This window comes from Lepidothrix coronata, unplaced genomic scaffold (assembly GCF_001604755.1).
Source record: "Lepidothrix coronata isolate B3197 unplaced genomic scaffold, Lepidothrix_coronata-1.0 Scaffold116, whole genome shotgun sequence".
Taxonomy (NCBI): domain Eukaryota; kingdom Metazoa; phylum Chordata; class Aves; order Passeriformes; family Pipridae; genus Lepidothrix; species Lepidothrix coronata.
The window spans coordinates 1,890,471-1,916,666 of record NW_016690296.1 but is presented as its reverse complement, the minus strand read 5'-3'; the positions used below and the strand labels follow the sequence as shown (position 1 = coordinate 1,916,666).

The 26,196-nt window shown below is 39.1% G+C and overlaps 1 protein-coding gene across 1 annotated transcript; it reads right to left on the bottom strand.

Moving 5' to 3' along the window:
* Positions 1-825: 825 nt before the first annotated feature.
* On the bottom strand, positions 826-22,771 carry MYOZ2 (myozenin 2). Its single transcript, XM_017825063.1, has 9 exons — positions 22,610-22,771; positions 21,953-22,056; positions 16,526-16,695; positions 14,810-14,939; positions 12,968-13,151; positions 9,727-9,784; positions 8,719-8,848; positions 6,877-7,060; positions 826-1,260 (listed from the first exon to the last, which is right to left on the bottom strand). Exons 2-9 carry the CDS (start codon positions 22,026-22,028, stop codon positions 1,029-1,031), a joined length of 1,164 nt encoding a protein of 387 aa, XP_017680552.1. The 5' UTR covers positions 22,029-22,056; positions 22,610-22,771; the 3' UTR covers positions 826-1,028.
* Positions 22,772-26,196: the final 3,425 nt, after the last annotated feature.

Sequence of the window (26,196 nt, the reverse complement as noted above, 5' to 3'; positions counted from 1 at the left end):
CTAGGAAAGCATTCTCAGTCAAAGAGGCTGATTTTTTTTTCCTTTAGTTTCACAAATTTGTTCAGGACCTGTACATTTGTTTGTGCACCTTGTGTGACAAAGTAAATTAAAGAAAATAGATGGCAGAATTTCCTTTGCCAACTACCTCCCTCAAAATCACATTTGAAAAACATATATACTTTTATTTATAAAACATCACAACTTGCCATTGTATCAAGAGCAAGAAATCCCTCATGCTCTTAAGTCCCAGCATACACTGTGACTGCAGGGGAAAATGAAATTTCTTTCTAGGAATAAAAGCATTTGTGGTGATACTATTTTGATATGTTTGACAGAACCAGTCATTGCTGGGCTTTTCAGTTCTGATTAATACAAACGTTGAAGACATCCAGGAAATACCTCTGTAGTTTTTCATAGCACTACATGATCCTTGTCATTGCCACATTTACTGCATTTTCGGTAAACAAATCCGGGTGACACAGGTATCGATGGCCGTCGTAAAAGCTGAGTAAGATCACAAAGGAGGAAAATGGCCGCAATTTTCTGTCACTGAACTAATGACACAGTTCTTAACTTTGGCCAAAAGCAGGGGTGGGAAATAAGGCTGATTTGTCAGAGCTTATCTTGAGCAGGTGGGACTTGGGGTGCATTGAGTGCAGAGCTGTGGCATGGCTTGGTCGTTTTACAAAAATCACCAGACCTATCAAGTCCCTTGAGAGTAGTGCCCTGCCACTTTTTTTTTTCTCAATGCACTTGTTCTTAAGTTACAAGCAGAGATTTTAGGAAGTAAAAGAAGAACATGTAAACACAAATAGAAAACATGGCTGTCATATTTTCCAAATGACTTTATTTATATCGTGTTTACAGCTGAAACTTGGTGCCAGAAAAGAGACACTGCATCAGACATTATTGCTTAATACTCCAGCTGCCAGGGAAAAAATTTGTCAGTAGCCTTCAGTAATATTTGGACCAAAAATACATGGATGTGCAGCTTCCAGCATTTTGTAGGATGTAGAATGCAGGCTCTCTCACAGGTCCTCTGTTTCTGGAACGGGGTTGGGCTCTGCGGGCTGGATGAACACGACAGGGATGTTCTCGGACGTCCATCCTTTGGGAGTCCTGTTGAAGGACCTTCTGGCAGCGAGAGGGTTTGCAAGGATCATGAATCTGGGGTCGTTTAGCATCAGTAGGTTATAATCTGGTACCTTGAATTTAACCAGCTTTGATGCTCTCTCAAAACCACCAAAGGGAGTGGCAACTCTGTAGATTTTAGAGAAATAAAAGTAAAATGTTATTTTAAAAATACCTGGTTTGTTTTCCTCCCAGGAGCCGAAAAGAACAGAAGCTATTTTAATGATACAGATTTGGTCCAATTTCTTGTTTAGTTTTTCAAGCTTTTGGGAAAAGTATTGTTTTTCTGGGAAATTCTCTTTAAGATCTGATTTGTTTTCCCTTAGATAAAGCCTTCAGCCTTCTTTAAAATTCAAATGGGTGGAAGAGCCGAGAGAAAAAAGATGTGGCAAGAAAACCTTGTCATTGGTGAGTCACAGTTACTAAACTTATTTTACTGGTGATAAGTTGATAAGTCTGAAAATGTAGCTCGACACATTCTCTCTAGCAAGTAATTAGTTCAGGAAGTTCTCACCCCATTTTCTTCTCTCCCCAGTTGCTTGTTCTTCCCACTGCACTGTATTTCAGCACCATATTGTTGTACCAGTTAGAATGTATGTGGGCTGTGCTATAAACTTGGGTCACTTATGGGATCTGGGTTAAACAAAGACCCTTCAGAACAAAGGAGCGCTTCAAAATCCAAATTATTTCAGCAATCTGGTTCATCTCATGATGCTGAAACAATTGTAGCAATATAAGTGAGGAGGCAGTGGAGTGTAATGGCAAGCAGAAAGGGACAGCCAAAGACAACAGGCTCTGGAAAGGAGGGGAATGGGTGAGGACTTGATACACCAGCTTTGTTTCTGAAGGGAATGTTTATGTAACTAAGCCCTAAAACACTGTTTGGCCAGCATTTTTCATGTTATTTAAATGTGAATGTTCCCTCAGGCAATAAGCCTGAAAAACTGAAAGATAAGGAATACTAAACTGGAGCTGACTGTTAATGTGCATTTTGCAAATCTTTTAAAACAGTATTTCCAAAAACCTCCTATGATTATTCTATATATGCAGGTTTCAGGCTGAAAAAAAAAACAACCTTGAGTTTTTCTGTCACTTTTTCCAGGCTCTTTTGTATAAGCAAACATATGTGCTCTGCATTTTGATCAGCTGCATGACTTTGCTGGGATATATTCTGGCCAGTTAAGAGTGTCAGATTTTTAAGCTGCACCTGATTTCTGCAAAGCCAAACATGCAGTGGCATGGGAAAGTGAATTTTTGTTGAAATGGATCTTCACCAGCCTTAGTGGATTTTGTGTGTGGTACAGAACAAGAGATCTGCTGGAATATATTTCCAGTGGCTCCAGGTATTATAGCAGAATTCCAGAGAAATTAATACCAAGAGAATCGTTTGAAGATCTGACTAGGACACACACAAAAATAAGAGATTAGTTCATAAAAATGAATCTGTGACACAAAGGAAATGGCACTGCTCTGTCATTACATGGATAATTCACTGAATTTTGGTATGAGCAGCATTTGTTGAAGGGGCTGGTGTTAACTCCAAAGCATCAATCCTGTGAGATATAAAAAATCATGAAAGTTCTGGGCATGCACACTCACTGAGAGAACTCTGCTTTGGAGTAAGCTCTAAAAATGTTTCTCAAGTCAGGGTAAGACAAGATGTTGCATCAGAGGCAGCCAGTCCAGACATTAAATTCTCTTGAGGTCAAAGGAAATGGTTTGTACAAAGGGCCTGTGGTATCAAGCTTTTCTTGTGAAACTGTCTTCTAGGTCACAATGTCAAATGGATACCGTATGATACTGATTAAAATAATTGCTTGGTAATTGGCACAGAGTGAATGTAGTGATATGCATCTAACTGGATAATAAAGATTGTTTTAATTGCTGCCCTAATTACCATACACATTCTCACTGTTGTGATATTTAATTCTCATTGATAGGCGTATTAGAGGGATAATCAAAATAAACAAAATAATAATAGCTGTATAAAATGCAAAACAATTCTGTAGTTGGAAACATCCTCCTTGTAGTACTTTTGGGTTTTAAATACAGCATGTTTCTGTAAGCAACAGAAACAGGAGGGTGTTTTATGGAAATTCAGATATCTTCTGTGGCAAAACACCTGCGTGTAGTTCCTGTCCAAGGTCTGGCCTCAGTGAACTGTGCATTCCTGCATTATAGGCAGAGCCACATATGATTGACAGAAAGGAGAGTACAGTAATTGGCTAATAGATGTTAATTTTCCTTTACAGCAGCACTAGGTATATTTTTGTGAGCAATAACTTGTCTGACAACATGGTGTTGCAATGACCTCTGTTGTGTGCTCATCAGCTGTACCACTTGAGCTCTGATTCATCATACAGAAGCCTAGATCTCATGGCTAAAAAATTCCAGGAGTCATTGCTCATAATGAGGGTGGAAATTCTGGTTCAGAGCCATAGGAAATGGCACCAGGAAGTGTACCAGATTGTTTAATATTCACTTTGCATATTCCTAAAAAGTAGGTGCAGGATTTAACAATAGCAGGCACAATCATGTTTATTTTTAGCTGTTGTTTTAGCAGGACTTCTTTTTTTTCTTCTTTGGTCTTTCTTACTGAACATTTTATTTTCTCAGCATAAGAGCCTACTTGTAGTTGATTATTTGGGAAAGCTTGATGAAATGCTTTACTGTATTAGATTGGTGTCTCCAATTACAAAATTACAAAACAGGTGAGTTTCAGGTTTTAAAATGGGAACATAGAACATTCTGTTTATTGTTAATTCTGCGCAAGAAGGAGACATGGGAGCAAAGAACCTGACCCTGCAAAATGCTCAGGGCTTCCTGGGAGCTTAGGGCAAGAGCTAATGCTGATTCCACAGAGGTTTGTAGGTGCTAAGGAACTGGCTAAGCACCCAGCTTCCACTAATCTCACATCACTTCAAGTTAGCACCCAAAATTCCTGTGAGACTCTCATCCCAGCATTTTTATAATGGAGTTCAGAATCGGTGAATCAAGAAAAACAGAGCCCAGTCCAGATGGACTGGATTCCTGTAGTGTTTTTGAAGGAGTTGTCTTTGGGAATTGAGAAAGCTGAGCGAGAATTTATCTGGTAGGAGAGGCAGAACGAGTCAGACTTGCTTGTCCTATGTGAGTAAGATGTAGTGCTCTGTATGTTACTCATGATCCTACCTCTGACATTTTATCCAGCTCCAAGAAAGCAGATGGAATAAAGGTACTAATTTAACTAATTTTATAAACTCCTCAACAAATGTAGATTCATGCTGCTTTCCAACAGATGTTTACTAGGTGCTTCCACACTGGGAAGAGACAAGAAATCTTTTCACTGGTAAATACTTCTTCAATCCTAATAGGAATTAATCTCTGTTCTTTTAATCCATGCATGTGTGCATCTGTTCCAACACATCAGACCTCCCTCGCTGCTAAAGTTGCGTTGCTTTTACAGTTTGTTGTGTAACAAGGAAAGCTGAAAGGAACCTGAACTGGCCTGTAAAGTCCCAGTGCCACTTTAACAGGCGCCACTGAACGATCCGGGAGGGATCTGAGCCCGGTTTCCCTTGGGAATCCTGTGCATCACACTTACAATTAACCACACCCCCTCCTGACTAACAATGGCTGTGCCAGCGCTTTGCACAACAATCATAATGGCACTTCACTGAGTGATGAAGCAGGATAAAAAGCCTTGAGAGATCCCCTCACTGATAACACAGTGGTGCTATTATATCACACTGTAATTGCTTAATACACTATCATTGGCTTTCTCTCCAAGACTGCAATTAAAGAAGTCAAGGATGCTGTGACCTAGATGCACAGGATGTCTGAGGATCTGGACAGAGAAGTCCATTTCTCTTGGTTTGCTGGGCATCCAGTGTGCTCTGTTTTGAATCCCATAACCAGACACTCTCCTGTGCATTTTTAGGAGTGCAGACCCTGAATCATGGCTGTAAAATCCTCTCCAAGAGGCAATTATCTTGAATTTCAATTTTGCAAATTCTCAGTTTCTTTTTGGATCTACTCCTTCTTGCTGGACAACATAAATCTGAACATGTTCTGTGTAACAGCTTTTTAGGTCCACCAGGCATCCTTTTATTTTCTTCTGGATGTCAATTTTTTTTCCAGGAGAAGGAGAGTTGTGGTGGATTATGTTTATGTGTTTGTGTTCTGTATTTACCAATTTCACAGTTTGAATTTGGATTTATGTGCCAGGTTTTTATGGCAGTTACAAGGGATAATATTGACCTTTCCCTTATAGGATTGCACATATGTTCAAGAAATTCAGACTGTGGTGAGCCACAGTTCTGCCATGTCGTACATAGAGAAAATCCCATAGAAAGAAATCCAAACAGTTAGTGTTGTAAAGAGGACAACTAACAGAACATGGGACCACAGAGACAGCTAAAAATCCACAAAGAAGCCATCAGACACCACCTCAAGACACATATCCCTGTTAAAGGAGTCTCTGTGCCCTGTCTGATCCTGTCCTTCCCAGTAATGACTAGCATCTCTCTTGTGAGAGGGAGAATTGACTCTGTCTCCATGTATATGTGTCTTTGGCATTTTGTCACGGGCTGTTTGTTGTTCTGTTTCAATTTTGTTTCAATTACAATAACTCTAGTCCATAAACTGTGCTGTTACTGTTCCAGCGTTAGCAGCTGGGGCACAGCTCAGTGACTCGTGGTTGCTACTTTGTGTGCTGAGAAGAGTGTGCCACACAGACTTAATTATTAACATGGCAATGTATGTTGCTGTTAGGGAACCACAATTAGTGCAGTGTCTGCAGTGCCAGTTTTGATGGTGAATTGTGTAATGTTTTAGTCCTTGCACTCATGGTTGAGACTCACATCAACATCAGGAACACAAGTGATGTTTGTGGGGCTTTTCTCTGAGTTTGTATTGCCATGAGCCATTTTCCTTTTCAATAGATTGCTGTCTGGAGTTTTGAGGAAGGGTTTTGGTTTGGCTCAGCTGTCTGGGACTCAGCAGGGGTTGTTTAGAGAAAATTTGTCCATAACCTCAATAAATACAAATAGTGTCAACGGAATGAAAGAAACTAAACTACATAAATAAGATTTTGTTTTAAAACTTTAAAATCCTAGTGTTGTCCATATATCTAGAAGTCCTACTGGAAGCCTTAATATACTAGTTGCTAGTAAGTAAAGCAGTGTTTTATCTGGTAATTTGTCACTGAAGGTTATCAAAGACACAAGAAGTATTCAATGCAATAAAATGTGTAATCTGCAAACTATTTGGTGTGAGGGATTGGTTGCAGGTTAAAGTTCATTGTACTATCATTGCCTTAAAAAAGCTACATGAGTTGCATTATAAAAGAATAATAAAAACAAAGTGGGTTAGATTAGACATCTTAGAAACAAAGTTTTGACTGAGAGTTTGTTTCTCTGATAACACTTATGGTCCTGTACCTACTGAACTCAACAACAGAAATACTGAAAGAAGTTTGAAGCCCATATTTCCCATCTGGTGAGTACACTGATTCTGATAGTTTCTTTCAGTATTTTTAACAATTTATCATATATTCCTAGTTCTACAACCTGATTTTGGGCCCACACCTTAGAGATAGACTAGTTTCCTCCTTGATGGTCTTGCCACTTGTAATCTGTGTGTGTGTTCATGTTCATGAGCATACACACATACAGGTGGGAGGTGTTTTTTTACAGCTGGTGGAAATATTTTATTTCACAGTGATTTTTCTCTGCTCTGTAAAATTCAATGTGCATTCAGAATTACCTGTTAAAGCTCCTGTAGTCAGGCAGTTCTGGCTTTGCTTCCGGTGTAAAAAGTTTAGGATATAAAGCTTCCAGCAGCTCTGGATCATCTCTAATGGCTTCTATCCAGGGAGACTGATAATACTTGGGCACAGCAGTAGTGTTGAACTTTTCAGGAGGAATTTCTTTCAGTGGTCCAGAATATCCTGCAGTGGGATCAAGGCAAACCCATTATAATGATACTTGGTGTTTTCTGCTTCCTTACCACCATCCTGTGTAACCAGGAACTAACACACCATCGTTTCTCAGGTAAAAATGAACAGCTGGGTCAAGTCACTTGGCTGAAGCAACACAGAAACAGGAAGATGGCAGGGGAAATTTGTAGCCTTTTAGATAACTGCTCCAAAATATGAGGCTAATTTTATTTGAGGTTTATATAAATTTTTTTCTGTTGTAAGCATTTGTTTGAAAACAGATTGTAGCTACACAGTCCTTGAGCTGACTTAACAAAAAGATTTTAAAACCAGCCTTTTGATTAAAACTAAGATAATTCTGCAGTCTTTGGGTGACAGTCATTATTAGTGGAGTTTTCCCCTTTGATTTAAAATGTCCTGCCTACTTGGTTCTCTGGTCCTTTTCATCATCTGAAACAGTGAACAATCAGTCGTTCCCTCTGCATAATCATCTGAGGATCAGGCTTGGACCAGAATTTTACTAAATAAAAAAATTCCATATTCAGTGTGATTTCTTCTAAAGCCAAGTACAGTAGGGCAGGAATAAGTTGTGGGGGAAGACAAACCTTAATGTACAGTTTGAAGAAATAAAACCAGCAAGTGACTGACCAGTTATGTGAGGTACAATATTTATTTGAAATACAAGGGAGATCTATTCTACCCTTTTACCCTCCCACTACGTCTAAGTCTTTAAAGTACCTTTATTTCCTTCTATAAGCTTAAAAACCCCTTGTGGTTTAATAACTTCTCCTTTTGCCAGACTTTTTTTGCCTAAAGAAAGGCCTGAAGATTTGTATCATGTCTGAGCAATGGAAGTGATCTCTGTTTGCATTGTATTTGCCCAGTGGATGCACAGAGCCTCAGCAGTCACTGACAGAGCAGCACTGACCCAGTTTGCATGGACTGGAAAAGGTCTGCACAAAACATGCATTGAGTAATTCTGAACAAAGAATGAATTTGTAAAAACCACGGGCTGCTCATGGATAATTCATAAACAGGAAGAAGGGCTATATCACTGAATAAATTAATTAAAACAAATTAGCCTTCTCTACTCTTTAAAGAATACAAAATAAGGCCTTCTTGTAGCTCACTGCTTTAAATAAAGCCAACAGTACCCCCACAGTTAAGGATTTAAAAAAGAACAGTTTATGCAGCCAGGGGCAAATCCCTTTTAAAGTTACTTCTCTCCAAAGGGTTCTAGCAAAACTTAGTGACTTCAGATTTACATTGATGGATAATTAAACTACAATGACTAGCTTTCAGACTTTTGAGCAGTTTGTCGTGTATTAGAAACAAAGGTTTGGCAAAGAAAACTCAGTATATTAATGTGGTTTTAAATCTGAGGATCTCTCAATGTTTATAGGACCAATAAATATGGGAGCAGTCTCTCTTGATATTAAGGTATGTTTTCAGTTTAGGGAGAAGTAGTACAGAGGATATGTCAGATCTTTTACAAACGAGCAGAAGCAACTGAGACCACCACTTTAGCTTTCTGTGAGAGATTCTGATTAGTTATAGTTATAACTCAAAGTTATCCCCTTCTATTAACAAATTCTGTTTTATCCAAAGGTCCTTTCTCTGCTATGAAATGGGAACTAAACCTGTCCGATGTCTGTAAACTGCCACGTTACCTGGGGCAATGTTGTCAGGGTGTGGTGGGCTCCGGGGGTCGGGGGTGTTGGGAGGTGTCATTGGGGCGTGCTGGGGAATTCCTTCCACACTGAGGCCGTCCATTCTCACGCTCGGGATGGGCTCCCCACGCTGTACTCAGAGGGAAAGAAATATCACTTACAGGCAGAACAACCCGGGATTCCCTGGTGAGGTTGGAATGATACTCCAGTGCACAGCCCAGGTCTGATTCCCAGGGTATACTGTCCTAAGGCAAACTGAGCTAGGTCAACAGGATTCCTAAATTACAACCGTCCATCCGAGCTGTCTGACGTTTTCCTATATTTGGGATATTTAAATATTGATAAGCAGTCTATGAAGAGTGTTCATCCCATGTGATGCTTACACCAGTCACCACAGAATCTCCCGTGCATATGGGCTGGGTGATTCACAGCAAAGAGTCGCTCTGGTCACTTTGACAGGGAGGCCCATAAAATGTGTCCCCTGTGGCTTTTAATTTGACATTAAAATGTACTGTGCCACTCTTTCTACCCTAAAGATTCCAGAAATCTGGCAAGTTTGAGCCCTTTGAGTTTCAAAGCACCGATTCTTCAAAGCGTCTCTTCCCGTATCAGTTGAAAACTCACTGCATTTGTTGAACTGCTTTTGTTTGGGATTGTCTTTTCCTTTATTTGTAATAGAAATAACAATTTCAGTGCAGGTCACTTTCTGGAGGCTCATGATATGCTGTTATTTTCCACCCTCCTATCGGGTTATCGGTTCTAAGGAAACATCCGAAAGCTTAATCATTGTTGCTTAAATATAGAATTAGAGTCTCATAAGAAGTCAGTATCTTATTTTAGCTATGACACATGGGCTAAAAGCAATTTAAATATAGGCTGGTTTAGAGTAAGAGTTTCTTGAAGTAGGAAAGCAAACAAATAATACGTGTTTAAACTTGAAACAACAACAAAAAAAAGATCAAGGCAGAATGTTTTCCAGTCATCCTGAAGGACGTTAGAAGGATTAACTTTGGCAGGCAGAATCGTAACGATGGTGAAGACACCACCAGTGGTGGCTAAATAGACACTTAGGGGAAGGGAATAGGAGCCAGAGGCATCATTTTTTCATGTACTGGAATGTCCTACTCAGTGTACACCACGTGTACTCTGTGTTTTTGTGGGACAAAGTGGACTAGAGGGAAACGAATCTGTCAGACTGCAGCAAAATCATGGAAGTGCACAGAGAATTCTGACAAGATTGGTGATGTGCTCAGAATTTATCTGTGTAGCTTCTAATACTCAATAGAGGCAGAAATTGGGGGGACAGTATTCAGATGGGCTTCTAAATAATAGTGTTTAAGAATAGCCTTGGGTGTTTAATTGAGTTATTGAGATTTTTTTTTTATATGGGATTTCATCAAAGCTCAAACTTCATCCCACTTTATCCTTGTGTAATTTAACTTCTGTTGAGTGATCAGAGAAATATCTTGAAATATCTGTACCATACAAAANGTGAATCAAGAAAAACAGAGCCCAGTCCAGATGGACTGGATTCCTGTAGTGTTTTTGAAGGAGTTGTCTTTGGGAATTGAGAAAGCTGAGCGAGAATTTATCTGGTAGGAGAGGCAGAACGAGTCAGACTTGCTTGTCCTATGTGAGTAAGATGTAGTGCTCTGTATGTTACTCATGATCCTACCTCTGACATTTTATCCAGCTCCAAGAAAGCAGATGGAATAAAGGTACTAATTTAACTAATTTTATAAACTCCTCAACAAATGTAGATTCATGCTGCTTTCCAACAGATGTTTACTAGGTGCTTCCACACTGGGAAGAGACAAGAAATCTTTTCACTGGTAAATACTTCTTCAATCCTAATAGGAATTAATCTCTGTTCTTTTAATCCATGCATGTGTGCATCTGTTCCAACACATCAGACCTCCCTCGCTGCTAAAGTTGCGTTGCTTTTACAGTTTGTTGTGTAACAAGGAAAGCTGAAAGGAACCTGAACTGGCCTGTAAAGTCCCAGTGCCACTTTAACAGGCGCCACTGAACGATCCGGGAGGGATCTGAGCCCGGTTTCCCTTGGGAATCCTGTGCATCACACTTACAATTAACCACACCCCCTCCTGACTAACAATGGCTGTGCCAGCGCTTTGCACAACAATCATAATGGCACTTCACTGAGTGATGAAGCAGGATAAAAAGCCTTGAGAGATCCCCTCACTGATAACACAGTGGTGCTATTATATCACACTGTAATTGCTTAATACACTATCATTGGCTTTCTCTCCAAGACTGCAATTAAAGAAGTCAAGGATGCTGTGACCTAGATGCACAGGATGTCTGAGGATCTGGACAGAGAAGTCCATTTCTCTTGGTTTGCTGGGCATCCAGTGTGCTCTGTTTTGAATCCCATAACCAGACACTCTCCTGTGCATTTTTAGGAGTGCAGACCCTGAATCATGGCTGTAAAATCCTCTCCAAGAGGCAATTATCTTGAATTTCAATTTTGCAAATTCTCAGTTTCTTTTTGGATCTACTCCTTCTTGCTGGACAACATAAATCTGAACATGTTCTGTGTAACAGCTTTTTAGGTCCACCAGGCATCCTTTTATTTTCTTCTGGATGTCAATTTTTTTTCCAGGAGAAGGAGAGTTGTGGTGGATTATGTTTATGTGTTTGTGTTCTGTATTTACCAATTTCACAGTTTGAATTTGGATTTATGTGCCAGGTTTTTATGGCAGTTACAAGGGATAATATTGACCTTTCCCTTATAGGATTGCACATATGTTCAAGAAATTCAGACTGTGGTGAGCCACAGTTCTGCCATGTCGTACATAGAGAAAATCCCATAGAAAGAAATCCAAACAGTTAGTGTTGTAAAGAGGACAACTAACAGAACATGGGACCACAGAGACAGCTAAAAATCCACAAAGAAGCCATCAGACACCACCTCAAGACACATATCCCTGTTAAAGGAGTCTCTGTGCCCTGTCTGATCCTGTCCTTCCCAGTAATGACTAGCATCTCTCTTGTGAGAGGGAGAATTGACTCTGTCTCCATGTATATGTGTCTTTGGCATTTTGTCACGGGCTGTTTGTTGTTCTGTTTCAATTTTGTTTCAATTACAATAACTCTAGTCCATAAACTGTGCTGTTACTGTTCCAGCGTTAGCAGCTGGGGCACAGCTCAGTGACTCGTGGTTGCTACTTTGTGTGCTGAGAAGAGTGTGCCACACAGACTTAATTATTAACATGGCAATGTATGTTGCTGTTAGGGAACCACAATTAGTGCAGTGTCTGCAGTGCCAGTTTTGATGGTGAATTGTGTAATGTTTTAGTCCTTGCACTCATGGTTGAGACTCACATCAACATCAGGAACACAAGTGATGTTTGTGGGGCTTTTCTCTGAGTTTGTATTGCCATGAGCCATTTTCCTTTTCAATAGATTGCTGTCTGGAGTTTTGAGGAAGGGTTTTGGTTTGGCTCAGCTGTCTGGGACTCAGCAGGGGTTGTTTAGAGAAAATTTGTCCATAACCTCAATAAATACAAATAGTGTCAACGGAATGAAAGAAACTAAACTACATAAATAAGATTTTGTTTTAAAACTTTAAAATCCTAGTGTTGTCCATATATCTAGAAGTCCTACTGGAAGCCTTAATATACTAGTTGCTAGTAAGTAAAGCAGTGTTTTATCTGGTAATTTGTCACTGAAGGTTATCAAAGACACAAGAAGTATTCAATGCAATAAAATGTGTAATCTGCAAACTATTTGGTGTGAGGGATTGGTTGCAGGTTAAAGTTCATTGTACTATCATTGCCTTAAAAAAGCTACATGAGTTGCATTATAAAAGAATAATAAAAACAAAGTGGGTTAGATTAGACATCTTAGAAACAAAGTTTTGACTGAGAGTTTGTTTCTCTGATAACACTTATGGTCCTGTACCTACTGAACTCAACAACAGAAATACTGAAAGAAGTTTGAAGCCCATATTTCCCATCTGGTGAGTACACTGATTCTGATAGTTTCTTTCAGTATTTTTAACAATTTATCATATATTCCTAGTTCTACAACCTGATTTTGGGCCCACACCTTAGAGATAGACTAGTTTCCTCCTTGATGGTCTTGCCACTTGTAATCTGTGTGTGTGTTCATGTTCATGAGCATACACACATACAGGTGGGAGGTGTTTTTTTACAGCTGGTGGAAATATTTTATTTCACAGTGATTTTTCTCTGCTCTGTAAAATTCAATGTGCATTCAGAATTACCTGTTAAAGCTCCTGTAGTCAGGCAGTTCTGGCTTTGCTTCCGGTGTAAAAAGTTTAGGATATAAAGCTTCCAGCAGCTCTGGATCATCTCTAATGGCTTCTATCCAGGGAGACTGATAATACTTGGGCACAGCAGTAGTGTTGAACTTTTCAGGAGGAATTTCTTTCAGTGGTCCAGAATATCCTGCAGTGGGATCAAGGCAAACCCATTATAATGATACTTGGTGTTTTCTGCTTCCTTACCACCATCCTGTGTAACCAGGAACTAACACACCATCGTTTCTCAGGTAAAAATGAACAGCTGGGTCAAGTCACTTGGCTGAAGCAACACAGAAACAGGAAGATGGCAGGGGAAATTTGTAGCCTTTTAGATAACTGCTCCAAAATATGAGGCTAATTTTATTTGAGGTTTATATAAATTTTTTTCTGTTGTAAGCATTTGTTTGAAAACAGATTGTAGCTACACAGTCCTTGAGCTGACTTAACAAAAAGATTTTAAAACCAGCCTTTTGATTAAAACTAAGATAATTCTGCAGTCTTTGGGTGACAGTCATTATTAGTGGAGTTTTCCCCTTTGATTTAAAATGTCCTGCCTACTTGGTTCTCTGGTCCTTTTCATCATCTGAAACAGTGAACAATCAGTCGTTCCCTCTGCATAATCATCTGAGGATCAGGCTTGGACCAGAATTTTACTAAATAAAAAAATTCCATATTCAGTGTGATTTCTTCTAAAGCCAAGTACAGTAGGGCAGGAATAAGTTGTGGGGGAAGACAAACCTTAATGTACAGTTTGAAGAAATAAAACCAGCAAGTGACTGACCAGTTATGTGAGGTACAATATTTATTTGAAATACAAGGGAGATCTATTCTACCCTTTTACCCTCCCACTACGTCTAAGTCTTTAAAGTACCTTTATTTCCTTCTATAAGCTTAAAAACCCCTTGTGGTTTAATAACTTCTCCTTTTGCCAGACTTTTTTTGCCTAAAGAAAGGCCTGAAGATTTGTATCATGTCTGAGCAATGGAAGTGATCTCTGTTTGCATTGTATTTGCCCAGTGGATGCACAGAGCCTCAGCAGTCACTGACAGAGCAGCACTGACCCAGTTTGCATGGACTGGAAAAGGTCTGCACAAAACATGCATTGAGTAATTCTGAACAAAGAATGAATTTGTAAAAACCACGGGCTGCTCATGGATAATTCATAAACAGGAAGAAGGGCTATATCACTGAATAAATTAATTAAAACAAATTAGCCTTCTCTACTCTTTAAAGAATACAAAATAAGGCCTTCTTGTAGCTCACTGCTTTAAATAAAGCCAACAGTACCCCCACAGTTAAGGATTTAAAAAAGAACAGTTTATGCAGCCAGGGGCAAATCCCTTTTAAAGTTACTTCTCTCCAAAGGGTTCTAGCAAAACTTAGTGACTTCAGATTTACATTGATGGATAATTAAACTACAATGACTAGCTTTCAGACTTTTGAGCAGTTTGTCGTGTATTAGAAACAAAGGTTTGGCAAAGAAAACTCAGTATATTAATGTGGTTTTAAATCTGAGGATCTCTCAATGTTTATAGGACCAATAAATATGGGAGCAGTCTCTCTTGATATTAAGGTATGTTTTCAGTTTAGGGAGAAGTAGTACAGAGGATATGTCAGATCTTTTACAAACGAGCAGAAGCAACTGAGACCACCACTTTAGCTTTCTGTGAGAGATTCTGATTAGTTATAGTTATAACTCAAAGTTATCCCCTTCTATTAACAAATTCTGTTTTATCCAAAGGTCCTTTCTCTGCTATGAAATGGGAACTAAACCTGTCCGATGTCTGTAAACTGCCACGTTACCTGGGGCAATGTTGTCAGGGTGTGGTGGGCTCCGGGGGTCGGGGGTGTTGGGAGGTGTCATTGGGGCGTGCTGGGGAATTCCTTCCACACTGAGGCCGTCCATTCTCACGCTCGGGATGGGCTCCCCACGCTGTACTCAGAGGGAAAGAAATATCACTTACAGGCAGAACAACCCGGGATTCCCTGGTGAGGTTGGAATGATACTCCAGTGCACAGCCCAGGTCTGATTCCCAGGGTATACTGTCCTAAGGCAAACTGAGCTAGGTCAACAGGATTCCTAAATTACAACCGTCCATCCGAGCTGTCTGACGTTTTCCTATATTTGGGATATTTAAATATTGATAAGCAGTCTATGAAGAGTGTTCATCCCATGTGATGCTTACACCAGTCACCACAGAATCTCCCGTGCATATGGGCTGGGTGATTCACAGCAAAGAGTCGCTCTGGTCACTTTGACAGGGAGGCCCATAAAATGTGTCCCCTGTGGCTTTTAATTTGACATTAAAATGTACTGTGCCACTCTTTCTACCCTAAAGATTCCAGAAATCTGGCAAGTTTGAGCCCTTTGAGTTTCAAAGCACCGATTCTTCAAAGCGTCTCTTCCCGTATCAGTTGAAAACTCACTGCATTTGTTGAACTGCTTTTGTTTGGGATTGTCTTTTCCTTTATTTGTAATAGAAATAACAATTTCAGTGCAGGTCACTTTCTGGAGGCTCATGATATGCTGTTATTTTCCACCCTCCTATCGGGTTATCGGTTCTAAGGAAACATCCGAAAGCTTAATCATTGTTGCTTAAATATAGAATTAGAGTCTCATAAGAAGTCAGTATCTTATTTTAGCTATGACACATGGGCTAAAAGCAATTTAAATATAGGCTGGTTTAGAGTAAGAGTTTCTTGAAGTAGGAAAGCAAACAAATAATACGTGTTTAAACTTGAAACAACAACAAAAAAAAGATCAAGGCAGAATGTTTTCCAGTCATCCTGAAGGACGTTAGAAGGATTAACTTTGGCAGGCAGAATCGTAACGATGGTGAAGACATCACCAGTGGTGGCTAAATAGACACTTAGGGGAAGGGAATAGGAGCCAGAGGCATCATTTTTTCATGTACTGGAATGTCCTACTCAGTGTACACCACGTGTACTCTGTGTTTTTGTGGGACAAAGTGGACTAGAGGGAAACGAATCTGTCAGACTGCAGCAAAATCATGGAAGTGCACAGAGAATTCTGACAAGATTGGTGATGTGCTCAGAATTTATCTGTGTAGCTTCTAATACTCAATAGAGGCAGAAATTGGGGGGACAGTATTCAGATGGGCTTCTAAATAAAAGTGTTTAAGAATAGCCTTGGGTGTTTAATTGAGTTATTGAGATTTTTTTTTTATATGGGATTTCTCTTATGCAGATTTATTTTAAAAAGGCAGATTTATCAAAGCTCAAACTTCATCCCACTTTATCCTTGTGTAATTTAACTTCTGTTGAGTGATCAGAGAAATATCTTGAAATATCTGTACCATACAAAAAGAAATGTAAATTTATTTTTTTTTAGTAATATGTAAGATCTCAATAAAATACAAATAACCTTATTCTAGTACAGGGTTTTGCTTCTATTCTTCCTGAAACTACAAATAGATCATGCACAATGTTTGTATCACGGGCACCAAGGGAAGCTAGCCTGGCTGTTGTCTCATTAATAAGTCAGTACAAAATACTCACATTTCTTGGCTTGTTTGCTACGTAATGATAATTTTCATATGTGTATTTATCAGATCTCCGCTGGCGCCTCTTGAAGAGTCTGGCCCCTCTGTTGCTGAGTGTTGAGAGTTCCTCTACCATGATATCTCTGGGCGTGCTGACCTTTTTCCCCAGGTTTAAGGTGGGTGAGGCTGCAACGGAATGGGTAAATACAAACCTCTGTTTGCCTTAAATTCCTGATATTCCACCCCTTGCACCTGAAATCCGGCAACATGTTAGTGCATACTTAGCTAACACATAGCACAGCTTCATAGGGAGTTAGTGACGTTAATCCTTCTTCCAGAATTGTGGAGGAGAGTATGGAACATCACAAACCTCAAGCTCCAAATTTCCTTCAGCTGAATGGCATTCAGCTGTTCCCAAGGTCAGATCTGTAGTGTCCCACACAGCACATTAACACTGGTAAAAACTGCCTTCTGCTGAAATGGGGAGCAAAGTCCCATCTGACCCCAGGGTTCCCACATCAAACCTGCAGTTAAACTTTCTGTGTCCTGCACTGGATAGATGAGAGAGAACCCCTTTTAAACACACCTGCCAGTTTCCTATTGCTTATAAACATTGTACTTTCAATTATTCTTTTATATTCTGCTTGCTCTTGTAGTCCAGGGCATGTTTTGTCCTTTTAAGAAAAGTTTGCATTAGAAAGTCTCTATTAAAGAGCACTTTTAAATTGTTTTTAAACTAACTTTCAAAATAAAGCTCAAGGTGTGTAAAATGAGAGCCCTAACAAAGAATTACAATACGCTTCTAGCAATTGATTAATTTAAAATATTTTAATTCTCTCTTAAGAGGAAACTGAATTGCTGGACAATATTACTTGATTCACTATTTGGGAAAAATTCCTTCTTTGTCTTTAGTTACATACTGGGGAATTTGAAAATGAAAATGCATAAGCAGGGGAAGGGCTGATGAGTTGGGACTGTAAACAGAGAATGCTGAATGTCAGAATTCCTACTGGTCGTCTTCCTGGTAGCGTTCTGGAAACTGGGCTGGTGGTGGCACTGAGCACAGTTATTGCTTAGTGACTGAACTCACTGAGTGTCCTCAACCTATAGATAAAACTTAAACCTTAAAATGCAGTAACTTAAACACTGAGGAAAGTATTTTCTGCGTATTTATTTCTGCTCAGAATGTTGTGGAATTTAACAAATATAACAATAATTGGATCACATAGTAAAAACAGAATTTCTAAGAAAATAATTCCCATTGCCTCTTACTTTAATACTTATAATTTTATTAGTTGAAATTGTTCTCAGTTCATAACCTTCAGGAAAAAAGGTAGGAAAGATGCAGTGTGCTTTGAGGATTATATCAGTGGTCTAATATGTTTCTTTGATCCACTTATTCAAGGTCACATTCTGTTATTTCTTTAATAATAAGACATTCTGTCCTTCACACATTCTTATGGTCTATAGGATTTAAAATTCGGAAATTTGACGTGTATTTTAATGCATTAAAATGAAATGAAAACAAATGATATGTAAGGCACTATATCTGGCTTTCAGAGTAAACACACGGGAAGCCCGGTTTAAAATTAAAATTACAAAATAATTAGCTGCAAAAGGTACCTAATGCCAAAGTTAATCTTGCATAATGAAGGGTTTCATTTTGAGTAAATGGCATGCTCAACCTGGCATGTGTCTCCTAGTGACTTTATATTGGAAAAACAATGGGATGTGCTGACATTTAGGAAGATTCAATTGAGACAGGTATACTAAATATTTAGCCAAAGCTGTACAGACAGGAGTTTTCCATGGAGTAAATCCAACAAGCTAGTGGGCCCTGCAGTGCATCACTGTGGATCCACTTCTGCTCATACCGGTTTCAACTGAATGTTTGCAATGGATTTAACTGGAATAAGAGCAAGTTAACTGGATTGGGAGCTGGATCCTGCACTTCTGCTTTAAAAATAGTGTGTGCAAAGAATCCTGACAACCTCCTGTTATTTAAGGGGCAGCTACAAAACAGAGAGTTCTTAACATGGAAGAAAATGACTCAGCTTGCCCAGTGCAGCCCTATCAGAGACAGATAGTGGTGGGGGTTTGACACTGGTTACTGGCCCATGGCCTGAAATTTAGACCTCAAGTCATATTTTGATTTTAGCATTTCTCAAGATGGACTGTTGGATGGTTTTATATGAGTAAGGAGTAAGAAATTTGCCCCCCAGCTCAGCACCATTCCTCGTTTGTGCACAGAATGGGTGCTATGTACACCCCCAGAGCCTGGGGTGCCAAGGTGATTGCAGATCTCTGTCCCAGCCACTCAGGATTCTGCTGGGACACACTGGGTGTTATCTGTTCTGGTCCTTGCTGTTCCCTTACATACATGCTGTTCTTGTTAATGTTAACTGAGGGCTCCAAGCTACTTTGTAAGCCACAGTTGTGTACCATTGTGTATCCAGGCAGCATCCCAAAATTGTAAGTGTGAAGTTCATTTGAATTCCTTGCCAACTAAAATCTAATCATCTGTCTACTTTTATGATGTGTCTAGGGATTGTTTCAGTGTCAGTGCAGAAAGGGTGATGAGGAATGAGAAAAGGAGGACATTTAGAGGATGATAGAAAGAGTACGTCATAAATGGATGTTGTAAAATAATATTAACAGTTTAGTTAATAGCTTAATCCAAATCTTAACCTTTTAGCTTCATTTCTTTAATTTGTTCCTGTCTAGTCCATCCTGTGCTGTGCTTAAAATCATAGCAGACTATATTTAAATGTCATTTGTGTAGTTCCTCCTGTATTCACTACCTAATACTCCTTTAATCCTTCTGTTTACAGTCTTCTAAATACTTTAATCTTGACCATAAATTTTAATAATAAATATTAATGTGTTTGTCATAGTGTCAGAAATAAGACTTTTTAACTGTATCAGGAAAGATTCATGTAGCTACTGAAGAATGCATTGAAGCAGTAGCCTAGAACTGGATGTGAAGTTCAAGGGCTTCCTTAAACATATGGATTTACATGCATGTTTACCTCTACCAAGTAGCCTTGGAAATGTTATGATTAGTCCAAGTCTGCCAATGAAAAACCAAGGGTTTGGGCAGGTGGCTGTATCCACACACTGAGTTAGTGCTGCAGTCTCTCTTTGAGACCATAAGAAGGTTTACAGTTGGTGTCTATTCCTATTCTGTGATTTGCCAAACTTCTCTAAAATGCAAAGTCATGTCCCACAGTCCAGCAGATGTGCACTTCCAGTCATCACCAGTCTTGCCCAGAGACTGTTAAAAACTTGACTGATTTTGCAGTTTATCAACAGCTGTTTCTGCTATGGATATCTTTTAACAAGGAAGTGGGAATTCACTGTTTACCTCGAAGCATTGTATTAAAAAGGGGCTGAAATACAAATGCAGTAAGTAAGTTTACTATGTGTCATTCCAAGGCTTGCATTACAGAATCTTCTGTTGGTGTTTAGCTGTGTTAACAGTGAAGAGTTTCACGGGGCTGTGAGCCTGGCTGAAACTGTACATTTGATTTTTACACAATTCCCAGGTGCAGGACTGTCATTAAGAATAACGAGGCAAAGCCCAGAAAGACAGCAGTTCACCTTCCAGATCTCAGGTTAAGCCTGTTGAATTAACAATTCAGGTCAAAAGAAAATGTCAAAAATTAGCAGAGCTGAATTTAGCCACTTAAAAGCCAGATATCTCCTTGATTTTTCCAAGACTTGTTCAGATTTGCTCCTGAAGACCTAGCTTATACTTTGTGTGACCACAGCTTTGGTTATTCTTCTGTTTCCTAACTGGCTTCACTGAGCCTGTACAGTTATAAATTTCAGACTCCTATTGCACCCATTTAATGGAATATTACTTTTTTTTTTTTAATTTAAATATCCCAGGCATCCAAAGGAGATGCAGAAATAGAATGCACACTAAAAGGGTTAGTGTTGCCTTCAGTGGCCACGTATCACAGCAGATCTTGCAGGATAAGCTGTCGTAACTATGTGTATGAATCTTGACAGCAAATCTGATAATACATAAATAATAAAGGGAAAGATTATGTGAGGCAAATGCTAAGCATCAGCACAGATTATCCAATAACACCAATGATGTCAAGGGCGGTATGGTGCATTTATTACTATTGCTATGAATAGTAGCAACATTTACCATGTGAAATGCCTGGTTCCAAACAAACATATGAAAGACTTTTTTTTTTTTTTTCCTTTTGCCCTGAAGAGCTTACAGGCTATTTCAGGCACATATAGTGCTTGGGTTTACAATTCCAACAAAAATGGAGTTGTAATGAAATCTGGAAGGGCAGACTGGCTTTCAGACTTGAGTGCGTGTTCAGTGGAGAATGGAAATAGGAAAGAGGTGTTTGCTTAAGAAACTGCAGAAAAAAACCCTCTGCAAATATCAGAAGGAGTAGGACCAGGCACTGAAACTTGTAGCTTGTTTTTCTAAAATCCTTATGTCTCTTATCCTACTTTTCCTGCAACTACAATGGTCATTGAGTGAGTGCAGAAACCATCCACAAATCCTTTGGAGCAAAAGCCAACCAGAAAGATTTTTGAAACTAATGTTCAATGTTTCATCCTATGCAAGTGGTATAACTTTCATAAACTCTTAATATTAATGGAGCTTCCTGTTTTTCCAGTGAGTCTTGTGGGGTGCTTATCACTTTTAGAAAATTGATCTTTTATGTAGATGGTAAAAAAGGCTTCACAAGGAGACTTGGAAGGATCTCCAAAAGCATCCAGCACATACCTAATGAAAGCCAAGCAGATCTGTATTCCCAACTCAGTTAATTGCTTCTTAAGGTGTCACACTAGAAGCAGAACTTTAAGAACCTCTTTTAGAAAATCAAGCAACCTTTTCATAAAAGTGTCTGCATTTTCCTCAGTGAAACAACAGAGAAATAAAATTTCTGTCCTATAAGATTAATTGGTGGCAGCGCATAAGAGAGACTTACCAAGTGCTAGTAAAAGGTGTTAGTTACAAAGACAAAGTTTGAGAGGAAGGAACAGAGATGTAAACAGTTGTTTCAAAATTTTTTTATCAGTCATATAAAAAAAAGCAGAATGAAACAGAGCAAAAAAAAAAGAGTGTACAGATCAGTATGTTTCTTAGATGATAGCCTTTTAAAATGGAATGAAGTCATGTTATTAACCCCAAATAATGTTCTGAAAGGGTATCCTAGCAGAATGTACATCAGCTGTTAGATTACTTCATTCCTCCACAGCAGTTGTTCATCTGAAAATAGCTTTCAAATGAAAAGAGGCAACTACAAAAGGATTAGTTACCATAGGCAGCATGATACTCCCACAAGATTATTTATGGCAAAACACCCAGAGACAAAGCTGTAAGAGAGTTAAACTCTATGATTAAAAAACTGTATTAGGGAGGGCTAGAGGACATTGCATATGCAGGAAGCTGGGGTCAGTGCTATACCATTGCTGTGTATTTCATCCATAATGGCTGATGCTTGTTCTTTCCTCTCTTTGATCAGGGCAGAATCTGATAACATTGTGATTTGCTGATACGATTTTTCCTTGCTGGAAAAAAAACAACACATTTTTACATTGTGGAGCCGGCGCGCACAGTCGGGCCCGTTTCATTTCCAAAAGCCTGTCTAGAATGGCTGAGCAGGGAAGTCGGGTATTTCTGACTGAGAAATACTGCCCTGCAAAATGCACTGGCAGCTCTTGCTTGCAGACAGATGCTAGGACATGTTTTGATGGACAGAAGATTCAAAGGAATGGACTTGGAGTTGGCGGCGTAAATTCTCCAGCAAAAATCAGTGTCAGTGGTCTAGGCCTTCTCACATCTACATATTATTCTAAAAGATGTAAGCTCATAACTGGTTTTAATTTACATCTAGGTTTATTATTTTAGAAATGCTACATTTTGAGATTTCTTAATCTGATAAGAATTTGAGGAACTAAAGAAGTTACTCTGGCATCTTTAAAAAAGGTGCATTTCTGACTAAATAAAAAAAAACCCCAAACACCTTTTAAATTGCAGAGTCTAGAGGTTACATAAATGTCTTTTATATGACAGTTTGCAGGACAGACAATGTCAAAATATTTCAGGAAACAATACACTTACCCTACTGTTTGGTTGTGCAGATAAAAAGCGGCCTCAAGGCTTTAGCTGAAGCTTCAGGAGTTAGTTATGCATGGGGCTGACCTGCCTGGTCCTGGGTGGTTTGTACCCTTGTGCTTGGATCTGCATGGTACCTAGTACTGAGACAAACTGGGGGCTGATCCTCTTCAAAGGGGTTGGCATCCAGCTGACATCAACTAGTTATATTTAGAATCAAACACTCCAGCCACTCATATCTTCCTGGCAAAAGAAGAGAACAGAAAAGATTCAACTGCACCCACAACAAAGAGAGTTTATATCCATTTCAGAGCTTATTGGTAGATTTGGTGGAATGCTCCCCTCATACTTGTACAGATCATTCTCCTCATCTCCTCATCACCTCTGAGAATAAAAACCTCTGTGTTACAAGCAGGAAAGAGACATGTAAAAGTAAGGCTTTAAATATATGGATGGACAAGACTATATCAGATGAGAATGGCATGGGCTAATCCTTTAGTGAAAGATGAAACCGTGCTTCAGTAGGAGCTGATGGCTAAAGTCAGTGGCAGATGGCTGATCTACAGGGTCTGTTCTGGAAAAGAAATGAGATTTTTTTCAGTGTTATATGTGCTAGGGAGTAATTGCTCAACAAGCACAGGCCTTGCAAACTGTTACCCAAAATCCCTTCATTTTCTTTGTAAAATGGGGACAGAAACCTGCAGTAATTTGAAGCTTACTAATATTCAGCATTCCAGGATAGTGTTGTATCAGTTTATCAAGGAAATGTGTGATATGTAGAGCACAGATATTTCACGACAGTGACCAGTTTTGGACAGAATAAAACAGTAGCAGAAGGAAACATTCCCCCCTCTTACCTTCCTGTGTGAATGCAGCAAGATAGGCAGTAAAAGCCAGGTGAAATTTTTGTATTTCCAATTTGGATTTGAGTTTGTTCTAGAAAGTTCCTTTTTCTTGTGGAAAATGATGGTCTTATTTGGCTTGGAGGATTGATCAGAAAATTGCTTCTACCCTGATATGACAGGAGTAAGGAATTCTGACTGCAAATGGCATCTGGAGAGTAATAAAATACACCAACACAGTGTGCATAACTTTTCAAGCAAGAAGCTCTCTGAGAAAAATAAAATGTGTGTGCCTGATGCAATGTCCTGAAACTGTGTCTGTCCAACCAACAAACTGCATTATTTTCTCCTCAAGCTTTCTATTCCCAGACCTAGCTTTGCTAAATATATTTCTGAGATCCTTGGCCATCTCCGCCCCAAAGTAACGGTCATTTTAATCCTCACCATCAGAATTTACCTGCTGCTGTTACTCATTGGTAATTCTTTTCTAGTTTTTGTGCTTGGATCAGACACTTTCAACAGTACCAAAAATCGTGGTCACCCTCTTGGTTGAATCATCACAAAATCAAACCTTGCATTTCAATGAGAATAATTATTTAACTAGTGGCAAACTAGGATGAGTAAGTCAGGCTTTGAACAAGGATAACATTGACCTGTCTCCTTCCTTTAGGTCATTTTTGTGTAACCAAGACTTTTCCTTTTGGTCTGGCCTTTTCCAGCACATTGTGGGATCTTTCCCACCACACTGCTTCCTCTGAATTGCATAACTGGCCAGAAAGGATGCCCAGGCTGGCAAGTGGAAAAAGACTGAACTATTTATCCCTCATTTTCTTTCTTTTTATGTCCTTTGCCTCTCCTCTCCTCCCCTCCCCTCTCCTCTCCTCTCCTCTCTTAATTTAAGCAGGTGCTTAAATTCATCCTGAGGCTGTGGCTGCCATATATGCTTAATTTTATGCCTTGGATTTCAGTCACAATATGAGTGAAATCTAGAGGTTCACAGGGATTATATACATCTGTTTGTAAAAAAGGGGGTTGTGGTTACTACACAACAGCAAAGTCACTGTTCAGTGAATGATGTAACTGATGTTTCTGTATTCTGTGTCCATCTGAGCTTCAGATAATTATTTACAGGTATTACATACTGAGAAATACCTGACTGGAGCCAAAGAATAAATTAGGTAGAGATAAATTGCCTGCAGTTGCTTTTTAAAATGAAACTGGCCTCCACAGATATAAGTGTACCTATAATCTTGGGTTTGCCTAAAGTTTGAACCTAAACCTCCTACATGTGTTGCAAATGAGACTAAGTCCTGTTATTGTAAATCTTATTATAAATTTTCATGGAATATGTCCTGCATTCTGTCAGAGGCAGTTCTAAATTCAAATTTGTTTGAATGAAAAAAAAGAAATTGTAGCATTATCTGGAATATACTTCCCTGCCTATGAAAAGTGTGGAAAAAAACAGGTTTTTTTAATATGTCTAATTTTAAGTTTTGCTTAGGGAAAGGAAATCATTATTGTTTTCAGATAAAAAATTAAATATTTTCATTTCAATTAACTGCTGGACTGGTAATTTCTCTGTAGCTACATTGGACAGACTGGCAAGAGGTATTGACATATTTGAGGTATTGACATAATGTATTCAATAATGTGTATGTGTTTGATAGACTTTTCAAAATATTGTTACTATTGTCTTTTTGTTCAGGATCCAAAGATATATATACTTTTCTTTTCTGGGATCCATAGGAAGACATTCTATGCTTTAGTATTTTCATTATCTTTGTGGGATTTACATTTGCCACATCAGACCTACTAACAATTTGCACAGAAAGATTGCAAAAAAAAACAAAAAACAAAAATCAAAACCCACCAAAAATAGCCCTCCTGTTTTAACTGCCTTGCCTGTAACATAAAAAAAGACCTAAAGGAGGATGACAGGTAAACGTTGCCCTTGTTCACAGACTCACAGGCTGGCTTAATTATCTTAGTTGTTAAATAATACTTCACCTCATTGAAATTCATGGTTTGATGGGTACAACTCATTGGAGACTGTGGTCTGTGTTTGGCTGCAGTTAAATAATCCATAATAATAGGCACAAGGAGCAAGGAGCATTTCTTCAGCAGCACTTTTTCTGTGCTGTGGGACCCTTCTGAATTTAGGACAGGCATATTAGAAATACATTTTCTATGCAGAAGTGATGATGGAGCAGAGCTTTTTTTTCCCCTGGAGGCACAATGCCATCCCTGCTCCTCCCTGAGAATGGGACAATTGCCTCAGCAGGCCTGGGATGCTGTGGAAGTGTGGGCATGGTTGTAATTTGGGCTACAAGAACAACAGATATGGCATGAGTGTAAAGTGTTGGCTGACACTTTCATGCTTTATTTCCAGTTGAAATACTCATTTTCAGAAAACACAAAGCTGAGAGCCTGGTTTAATCCCAAGGGCTGAGGCCACAAGCACAGGCCTGTGCTGTCAAAGACTTAATCAGAGCCAGCAGCAGGCCAGGGAGCTTTAATTTATCATGTGCATGTTCTCATGGTCTGGTTAAAAACTCATTTGTTTCTGTGGGTGGTCCACTGCACTGTGAGCTTGACATATTATTTGGGTGTTTTTTTCTTTCATGAAAAGGACACAAGTCTTCTCCCTGCTTGTAACAACATTACAGTTTGACACAGTGTCACAAACATGGGGTGTGTCTGCATAAGTGGCTCAAAAAGAGAGCATCCTTGCTTTCTTCTTAAATACTGCAT